The 10,946-nt window shown below is 37.7% G+C and overlaps 1 protein-coding gene across 1 annotated transcript; it reads right to left on the bottom strand.

Moving 5' to 3' along the window:
• Positions 1-10,153: 10,153 nt before the first annotated feature.
• Positions 10,154-10,946, bottom strand: LOC127138699 (stress-response A/B barrel domain-containing protein HS1). The gene is made up of 2 exons (XM_051065199.1): positions 10,728-10,946; positions 10,154-10,573 (listed from the first exon to the last, which is right to left on the bottom strand). Exons 1-2 carry the CDS (start codon positions 10,865-10,867, stop codon positions 10,384-10,386), a joined length of 330 nt encoding a protein of 109 aa, XP_050921156.1. The 5' UTR covers positions 10,868-10,946; the 3' UTR covers positions 10,154-10,383.

Raw genomic sequence — 10,946 nt, 5'->3', positions numbered from 1 at the left:
CCTCATAGGTTCGATTAGGAAGAACATTATCATCCGGTAGCATTTCTCTCATAAGGGCCAACAACTCTGTGAAACTTTTATCCGACCATCCATTGCCCGCCTTTAAGTTGTACAACTTTAATACCGCAGAAAGTCTTGAGAATTTAGTGCAACCTTTGTACAACGGTTTCTCTGCATCGCTTACCATCCTCTCAAACATTTCAGGACAATCATGAAGATCTTCTTCCAGTGCTTCTACAATCTCTTCAACTCGATCACAATCGTATGTTTCCGTGTCTTTGTCGTATGAAGCATAGGTCGTACTACTTTTTCCACTCGATTCAACATTCTCGTTAATTTTCTCACCATGAAATATCCAACACTGATAACTTTGATCAATTCCATGCCTCAGCAAATGCGATTTCAATCCATGTGCGTCAACCTTACCAATATAACAACAACGCAAGCAAGGACAATGCATTCGTCTGGGGTTTTCAGCGTGTTGAACAACATACTTAACGAATTCCAAAACCCCACTCTCGTACTCTTTGGTCATTCGATCGGCACAGATCCATGTTTTATCCATGGTTTTCCTACTTATTAAAGTAAACAATTAATCCAGACGAAAATACATAACTAAGGTAGTATCTTTGAATATCCTAACAATTATAAAGTTCAACAATCAAAATTTTCTCCAATCAAAATTTTGAGACATAGATGTTGACATAAATTTTGAGACATAGATCCCAGATGGAAACATTTGAGGAAAGGGAAATACTTGTTCATGAAAAATCACATCTTTGGAGACATAGATGTTGAGGTGATACATCCAAGTAAACACACTCTAAGCTTCTTAGTTGAAGCTTGTTTTTGTTGTAAGGTCTCAACAATGGGAAATATGAGCATCCAAACACTTTCAAGGTTTGATAGCTAGGATGTTTGTTATAAAGAGCATGGTATGGTGAATCAAACTTAGTGAGTATGGATGATGGTAACCTATTGATCAAATAAACTGCAGTGGAAAAACTATGATCCCAATAGGTTACAGGAATGGATGAATGAGCAAGTAGGGTGAGGCTCATTTCAACTATGTGAATGTGTTTTCTTTCTACATATCCACTTTGGTGAGATGTATGTGAGCAGGTAAGCCTGTGACTTATGCTTAGGTCTACTAAGAACTTGGAGAAAGATCTAAGTTTACCTCCATAGTCAGATTGGACTGACTTGATAGTTGTCTTAAATTGAGTTTGAATAAACACATGAAATAGCTTAAAGGATTGTAGAGCTTCTGACTTTTGTTTCAGAAAGTATAACCAAGTATACCTAGTGTGACCATCTACAAAGGCAATGTAATATCTATAGCCAGGACTAGACGGATTAGGAGAGGGACCCCACAAGTCAGAATAAATAATATCAAAGGCATTATCATAGACAGTAGTTGAAGTAGGGTCATGTAATCTATGAGCTTTGCCTAGATTGCAAGATTTACACAACAAAGAATCATGTTTATTAGGTAGAGAAACATTACACTTTCTGAGAATTTGTTTGACAGAATTGAAATTGGCATGACCTAATCTATGATGCCATACAGCCAAAGAATTACAAGAGGAAACCTCATCTAAACTAGGTTTGACAACAGTGTAGCCTTGAGCATCAAGCTGTGTAGGCAAGGATTTATTTAAGCAATTGAACCCTGAGAGCTTCAATGAGAGCTTGGGAAGGCAGTGCAAGCCATTATTATCAAGGAATCCCTCAATAAGAACTTGTTTAGAAACCTGACATTTCACACAATTTGTCAACCCTAAACTCAAAAATAACATTGTTATCAACAGAAAATTTGGAGACAGATATCAGGTTCCTAGTGATAGAGGGCACATGAAGAACATTGTCAAGCACTAACTTATGGTGAGATACTACCTTAGTCACCACAACTCCAATCAAAATTGTATATGAACTAGTACAACAATCAGCTACTTAAAAGCTAAAGCTTCACAATGATGCATAAGGGAATGACGCTGCAGAATGTATGAAGTGGTGGGTACTGTACTTGAAAAACCAGTTGTAATAACATGAACAATAGAAATGAAGAAAGATTGAAGAACATACCGCAAGTGTATTCGTGTTCGCTGGTGTTCGCCGTTAGGGTTGTCGCCGCTGGTTTTCGCCGTTAGGGTTGTCGCCGCTGGTTGAAGCTTGAAAACAAAAGAACAGAGAACGAAAATAGAAATGAAGTCTGAAATTTTATTTTAATTACACCTTAGACAGCGCTTTTGTGGAAAGCGCTTTCTAAGGTATGCCTTAGACAGCGCTTTCCAAAAGCGCTTTCTAAACCCCCCCTTAGACAGCGCTTTTGGTTTTAATTTTTTTTTAAAACTTAAAGACCTTAGACAGCGCTTTATCAAAAGCGCTGTCTAAGGTCTATATTTAAAAGCGCTTTCTAAAAGCGCTGTCTAAGGGGGGGTCTTAGACAACACTTTTTAAAAGCGCTGTCTAAGACCCCCCCTTAGACAGCGCTTTCATTATTTTCTTGGAACATTTTCAGCGCGCTATTTTAATTTTACCCTTAGACAGCGCTTTCTTTTAAAAGCGCTGTCTAAGATGCGCTGTTAAAAGTCATTTTTGCCATAGTGGAAGTTGAAATTCCAATCACATATGCATAATTTCCATGCCAAAGTAAAACTGAAGTATAATAACAACTAGAAATAATGGTCACCATTCAGTTATTTGCAAGGGTGTATCATTATTTTAACCAAATACATTATCACCATAGCAGAACTTTCACTGAAGAGTAAACAAGAGGAAAACAGTGAGTTAAACGAAAACTTCAGAATTTTTGTCAAAGTATTCACCATTTTAACTACTCAACATACTATCTAGCCAAAACCAATCCGGTGCACAAAACTGTAGCTTATGCAAAATCACAATCTTAAGCATACCAAAACAAGTTCTGTTATAAAGGCCGGAATAGTAACGAGAAACTAATAAGTCGATACAGGCAATCCCAATGCACAACAGTGGCAAGTATAATGCAAACAAAACCAAAGGATGTAAAGATTACCAACTTCATGGAGGTTGTTGTTGATGAAGGATAGGAAACGGTGTTGAAGGTTGAAAAGACGGGTCGGTGCGAACGTCGTGTCGTCGGTAGCGGTAATGCGTCGGAGGGTGTCGCATGTAGGATGCACGACCATCGACGGTGTAGTTTGTGGTTGTTGTCGGCGTTCGTCGGAGCGGATAGGTTGAGATGGAATGGAGGGTGCGAAGGAGGTTAGTGGCGATGATTTGCGGCGTTAGAAGTGAGGTCGGAAGCGTTGTCGGAGAGAGAGAGAGAGGTTGATGTCGTTGCCGCGTTAGGCTTTGTTGAAGGGTGTTAAGGTGGGGGTCGTGCGCGGTGGTGCGCGGTTGAAGATGAGGGTGTGCACGACGTTTTTTGTGAGAAGAAGAAGAGGAGTGTCGGACGGTGGGTTTGGTCGCAGATTAGGAGGGAGGCGAATGGGGTTTCCGGCGACAAGGAAGATGGAGGGTTAACGGCGTTTGAGGGTGGCGTATTCGGAGAAGAAGAGGAAAAGTCATCTTCTTGTTTTCTTTTCTTCTTTCGTTTTTGTACAGAGAGAGTGAGTGGTGTTAGCTTAGAGAGAGAACCGTTCCCAGCAGAGAGAGAGTGTTGTCCTTTTTATTTTATTCTTTTCTTACCGTTGGAAGAAAAGAGAGTTATTAGTGAGCTGTCTTTTTCTTGTTTTTTCTATTTCCTTTTACTTTGTTCTTTTTGAAGTAAGTGAGAGGGTGTTTTAGCTGTCACTAGTAAAGAAGATAAGATCCCTTTTTTCTTTATTACCGTTGGAGCCTATCCATTCAAGAGAGAGAGATTTTTTTAATTTTATTTATTTTCAGATTTTCTTAAATAATAGTATTAATTAAATCCTAATTTTTGATTGGATAAATGGGATAAATGTGGATTGCTAATAATGGCCACTGATTAATTTGAACCACGGCTTGGATTGAATCAAAGAAACACACCAAGAAACACACACTATTTAAATAAATCAAAATGCATGTAATGCCTTTTTTAGATGATTTAATCGATTTAAAATAATTTAAATCAATTGAATCAAATAAAATTCACAACTTTTTAAATAATCATGATAACATTAAAATAATAACATGGAAAATTCTATTTATTTAATCTGACTATTTTGACGAAAGAACAAAATTAAAACGACTAAAAATGAATAAAAGTCGGGCAAAAATTTGCTCGAAAAATTAAATCGGATGCATGAAAATGATCAGTGCGAAATATACTTATTGAAAAAATACAGCGTTTCTTTAAATTTTAAAATAAATTTTCACCGGTTAAACGGCTCAAACGGATTAAAATGCAGCTGAAAAAGTCGTCGAAAAATAAAACGAGCACACCAGGCTGAACTATGCGGACCGTAGATTAATAATACTGGCGTCTGCAAGTTTAATTTTGGAACTTTTTATCCGCTGATTTTGCACGTACTTGAGGAATGATTTAACCAAATTGTCTGTATATTCAAGAATTTATTCCAACTGATATTTTAGGTATTATTCATGATGAAATGCATGTTATGCTATACATATGATGCAAACTGAAATTAAAAATCGAATTTATAAAAAAATTAAAATGGCCGGACAAAATTGGGGTATGACACACTTAAATAAAGGAGGGAAGTGTCTCACATGCTAGCTAGTTTGAAGTGACGTGTCGCACATGCAAGCTACTCCGAAATGACGTGTCGCACATGCAAGATACTCCGAAATGATGTGTCAACCATGCAAGCTACTAAGAAGTGACATGTTCAGCATGCAAGAGAGAGGACAACCACGTGTCAGACATGCAGACACACACTCCAAATGAATTGGCGCCCCCACTCATTCCATGCACATGAGCGCCAATTCAAGTGGAGACACCTTATCAAAGCATGCATTCAGGCCTCGAAACCAAGCAATCAGACCTAGGTCTTGCATGCATGTCCCTATGGAGGCGCCAATTTGAATGGTGACCCCTCTTAAAGGTTGTACATGGTCGCCAATTCAAGTGGAGACACCATGCAAGCACAACTTTTCATGCTCCCATCCATTTGCCTATAAATACATCCACTCCATAAACACTTCTTCCACACCATCACTCTCACTACTTCTTCTACAATATTTCTTATACAATTGCATTTGCAACAACTTCTTGTAATTTCATATACACCAACCCCCCGACAAAATGTCTATCCTCACAATGGACGAATCACATAGAGGAACGGTTGCAAACATCGCAACATATGTAAGTTTTTTCTTTTGTTAACTTTTTATCTTTCATCTTCACCAACCCCCTTTTATTTTAACATATCAACTTAGTCAAGTTTTTTGTTCTTTCTTTTATAGGATGTATCAAGGTTCCGAACTCGGGTCCACGAATATGTCCATATGGACCCGATGATTCAACCTTATGTTGAACTCGCCGGTTTTGGTCATATAAGCAAGATTTTGTCTTGGTCCATAGATAAAAAATTCATTCTAGATTTATGCAAAAGATGGAGACCAGAGACACACACATTTTGGTTCCCAACCGGTGAGTGTACCATGACGTTAGAAGACGTCTACATGCTTTTGGGACTACCCATTGAAGGTAAGGATGTTAATGGTAAAACCAACTATGCAAATTCAATTTGCATGGATCTCTTGGAGACTGATTTGTTAGATGATAACATAAGAGGTCAAGGTATACTACTCTCACGCCTTAAGTCGTACTATAATAGTTTATACTTAGATGAGCATTCTACTGAAGATGCTCGAATAATAAAAACTAGGTGTTACATTATGCTGTTAATTGACTCGTTTTTATTTCCCGAAGATAGTGGTTCTAGCATGCATATTATGTATTTACCTCTACTTAGACATGTAGATAGAATAGGAAGTTACAGTTGGGGATCTGCTTGTCTAACCTATCTCTATAGCTCCTTGTGCAAAAACTCACACAAAGAAACATCTACATTTTCTGGATGTGCTGTTTTGCTACAAGCATGGGGTTGGTCAAGACTACCGTCTCTAGCACCCGTCAATAACAACCCTTTCAAATTTTCGTATGCACAAAAGTAAGTTGTTTAAATTGCTATATCTTTACTTACTTCTTTAAAGATTATTACCTCTAACTAATATTTTTTTTTACTTTTTGGTGTAGATGGTCTGCACGTGGTATGAGTTACAACAGATGTCCAAGACACTATATTACTCAGTATCGCAACCTGTTGGATCACCTTCGACCGACAGATGTAAGGAAAATAACTTAATTATTTCGTTATATTTTGTTAACTTATTCTACCTTGACTATAATCCAATCTTCTTTTACATTTCAGTTTATTTGGCGTCCATACCTTAATTGGGATCATGACCATCAAGTCAACGCTGAAGACGCGGCCGTATGGACTGCATGCACACCGATAATACGGTTCATAACTATGGAGATGCACAACAGTGATCGTGTGAAGCTGCAGTTCGGTATGCCCCAAAATATCCCAGATCTCTCAGCTAGCCTAGAAGAATGGCATCTGCGCAAAGTTAACGACCAATGGAACTTCAATCCATGGCAAAGCTTCGCAATATCGGGGTGTCGCAAATGAAAGCACCGTCATGACCATGTGTTAACTGACGCAGTCATGCCAACTGAAGAAAAACTAAGTCGTACTTATATGGCTTGGTACGGATCGGTTAGTTTTCAGTTTATCGCCGAGGATATGTACTTGTACGACCCACGCCAGATGACTTACACACCTGACACCTCAACATCAAACCCCTAACAATAGTGTCAGACCGGATACACACAACCCCGTGTCCGTCAAACGTTATGTTTAACCAACACACAAACATACAACCAAAACATTCCATACACCTAACCCCAATACCAACAGCATACCCCATACCACCACCAACAAATTGATCATCAACCTGAGACTCAACATCGCTTCTCACCCATCCCATCACCCTACCAAAGTCGCCTAAGCTAGAACACCCAACGATCATTCGACATCAACCACCCCTCCTCCTACCGTAGCCAAGAAGCCCAAACCTCACAAAACCAAAACATCCAATAACCCTATCTCTATCAAAAACCCCCAACAACCTTTCCAACCTTTCCTCGACGCATCGTTCACACCCATGTCTCCCTTCAACCGTCCCGGTCGCCCATCAATGAGTCAACCACATCCCAACTTCTCTGGCATGGGTCATGAGCTCAACTACGGCGGTACACCATCGATGCATACTGAAGACTGTGCCGACTTGTCTGACTACCTCAACAGACCTTCTCCTGTAGTTGGTAGTGACGCTCCTGGCCCCTCAGATGCTCAAACACCGGTACCGAATCGTCAACGTGGGTTAGGGCCACGACTTAGGGTAGCTAGAGGATGTGGGACCGGAGGTCGGTTAGGTGATCCCGGTCATCACCATTAGGTTTCTTTGTGTAAACGGCAAATTTTATTAATATCAAGTGGTCCTATATCAAATTTATCTATCACATATACCATTTACCAAAAAAAATTGCATTTTAGGAGGAGTCTCCAATTGAATTGGCGTCTCCTCTTAAACCTTACACAGGGGCGCCAATTGGATTGGCTAGAGAACCTGCCTTAGTCAATCCAATTGGCGCCTCCATTCAATTTTTAAGAGGAGTCTCCAATTCAATTGGCGACTCCTCCTAAAAGTGGGGTAGTTTGGGATTTTTTTTGAAACCAGGGGTATTTTGGGAATTTCCTTGAAAAAGTGGGTTATTTTCGTAAAAAAATCGCTAATTGTTGGAAAGGATATTTAAAGAATTAAAGAGTTGAAGGATACTTTGAGTGAATCTTTTGCTATGAAGGATTTAGGAGAGGCTCGGAAAATTCATGGTATTGAAATTGTTCGAGATCGAAATGAAAAGAAGTTGTACTTGTCACAATAAATATATATGGAGAAATTCCTTCGGCATTGTAGTATGGATAAGGTTAAAGCGGTGAGGATTCCACTTGCTTCTCATTTCAAGCTTAGTCATAAACTATGGCCATCTACAAAGAAGAAAAGTTGAGTATGAAGAACATTTTATACTCGTCGATTGTTGGTAGTTTGATGTATGTTATGGTTTGTACAATATCTGATATTGCTCATGTCATGGGAATGATGAGCCGTTATCTCTCAAATCTGGGAAAAGATCATTGAGAGGTCGTGAAGTGGGTGATGAGATATTTGTGTGGCTCATCGAATTTGGAGCTAACCTTAGGATGCAATAAGCCTATGTTGGTTGGGTATACAAATTCAGATCTAGTCATAAGGTTAGATGATCGAAAATCTACTTCTGAGTATATGGTGACTTTTGTCAAGGGAGTCGTGTCTTGGCAATCAAAGTTACAAAAGTGTGTTGCACTCTCTACTTTCGTAGTCAAGTTTATAGTTATCGTGGAAGCATACAAAATGTTGTTATGGTTGAGGAAATTTGCAATAAAACTTGGTCTGAAACAAGAAAAGTATGTCTTGTTTTATGATAATCAAAGTGTCATTCACTTATCGAAGAATTCCTACTTTCACTCGAGGTCGAAGCATATTGATGGTTCGTTATCATTGGACTCGTGATGCTTTAGATTTCAAGTTGATAGAGCTTGAGAAGATTTACACCAATGATAATGGTTTAGATATGTTGACGAAGGTGTTGCCTAGGGGAAAGTTTAAGTTTTGTCGCATAGTAGCCGAATTGGCGTTGCCCTCCAACTAATCGATCGAGGGAGTTTGATGGGTTATCCCTCGTATTTGGAGTGACCCAAATGAATGTGAGTTAGTAGCCCATGTGTGTCTAAACCTTTGTTACAATCCAACAAAGAGAATTATGTTATTCATTGAGTGTGTGAGAGACAAAGATAAGAAAAATTAGAGAGAAAATACTATTACCGCAACCCCAATTCAACACAGACTAGTTCTATGAGATCAGAGTTTTCTCACAATCCAACTGTCGGGTCGTCCTGATTTTTTGTGACAATGTTCAGCACTCATAAAGGTACATTATGAACGATGGAGATCAGATTTTGAATTTTCCAGACATGTCTGCCGAGTGATTTTCTTAAGTGCAATTTTTATTTGATTATATCTCTTGTTATAAGTCTTGAGTACTTTAATGTATGCCTCTAACTAGTGTTAGATTTTTTTTTTGATTGTAACTATTGTTTGATTATAGTGAAGAATTAAGTGGTCTACAGGTACCGTGATTTTTACTCCTAGTTAACAAATATTTTTTCACGCTAAAATTGTGCTCCGTTATTTAGTGTGTTTTATTGATTATCTCTAAGTTGCATTTGTTATTTGAGAAAGATTGTATTTTTTTCCACACGTTTCAATAATATACAATTTTATTTTTAATTATGGTAGGATACAACAAGGGATCTTAAAACATTTATCTTGTTTCGGTTTGGGCTTTTGGATTGATTCAAGTCCTATACCTCAGTTTGATGATTATATAAGCTTAATATTACCACACCTCAAAATAAACACTTTTAATCTTAAAAATCTCACAACCTATACCAACTGAAAATTTAAAGTGTTTGCAGTCTTCTTTATGGTCTCGGCCAAACATTATCTTATTTGATAGTAAGCCGCCAATATTGTGTACCCAAGTTCCATATTGGAACGTTTTATAAAAATAATTATTATTTTCATTTCTTAAAACCTGTTTTAATTTTATTGGAATACAATGAAATAATAAACTATTGGAGTGAACATTTGTTTGTGTTTATTATAAACAATGAAAATGCCAATAGAAAATCATTATTTTTAGGAATGAATATCTCTAGATAACATTTTATCTTCTTTACATCACATTTTTCATTTGACCAGTCTCGCATCATTTTATTAAGCTAAAATGAACGTTGTTGAGATTGTAATCCAACAGTTCAGTTAGTTTCATAATTTATTAATGAGAAATTACTTCATCTGTCCCAATACATAAGAAGGAAAAAAAACATACTTAAGAAAATATAAACATAAACATTCTAAGTATGACTTTTGTGTTTTACTTAGAATAAGTTTCGGGGAAGTAGTAAAAAAAAATTGAACTTCCTAGAAAGGAAGAGGTTTTGCGAGCAATTGGAAAGAAAAATGAGTATGACAAGATAAAGATTCAGGCTTCAATTATGAAAATAGATGATAAGAGTGAAATTGCGATATTACTAGGCTATCATCCCACAAATGCATACAAGTAGTACAATCCAAGAACTAAATTGTAGAAAAACATTAACATAAAACAGGATACAAGTAGTACAATCCAAGAACTAAATGGTAGAAAAACATCAGAGGAAATAAAACAGCACAGATCCAATACAACAAGAAGACATCATCCATGAACTTGTGTGACTTTCATCACTTTAAGCAAACCAATCAGAAGTTAACAATGGTGGGCTTAAAGTCAATTATAATAACCTGTTCCAAGCTAGGAAGAAACACATTTGCAAACTCAACATGTGCAGGATGAGCCCCATACTCTGCAATGGCTTCCACACTATCAAAGGTTGATTCAAACGCATGAGTAAAACCTTGGTGCAGGTTATCAGCACTTACATCCGTGCCCCTATAATACATATACGACGATTGTTAATTTCATAGATCTAGATCTTAGAATTCTACAATTTTCGTTCATTGGAAAGAGATCCAGATTCTGCAAATCTATACTAAAAAATGGAAAACGAAAACAGAGATTATGAGAAAAAAAGGGTTGAATGTACCAGTGGAATGACTTCATGACTGGGATGAGATTGACGAGATTGGCATAGCCCTTGATGAGTTCGTCGATTCGCTGTTGAGTGATGTCGTCCTTGAACTTTCCGAGGAGTATGTGGTGCACTATTCCATTTGCTTCTGCCATTTCTTTTCTTCCTTTTCGTTTCCCACTTGGTAAACTTGTATGAGATAAGATAACTGCAAGATAGCATCTAAGATATCTT

The sequence above is a fragment of the Lathyrus oleraceus genome, chromosome 4 (assembly GCF_024323335.1).
Source record: "Lathyrus oleraceus cultivar Zhongwan6 chromosome 4, CAAS_Psat_ZW6_1.0, whole genome shotgun sequence".
In the NCBI taxonomy this organism is placed as follows: Eukaryota; Viridiplantae; Streptophyta; class Magnoliopsida; order Fabales; family Fabaceae; genus Lathyrus; species Lathyrus oleraceus.
The sequence above is the reverse complement of the archived record's forward strand: the minus strand, read 5'-3'. Positions and strand labels throughout refer to the sequence as shown.

Excerpts from the sequence above, each read along its gene's own strand:
- LOC127138699 (XM_051065199.1), bottom strand. The coding sequence starts at position 10,867 with ATGGCAGAAGCAAATGGAATAGTGCACCACATACTCCTCGGAAAGTTC. Across the intron at positions 10,574-10,727 it reads GTCATGAAGTCATTCCACTG|GGGCACGGATGTAAGTGCTG; the intron begins GTACATTCAACC and ends TATGTATTATAG.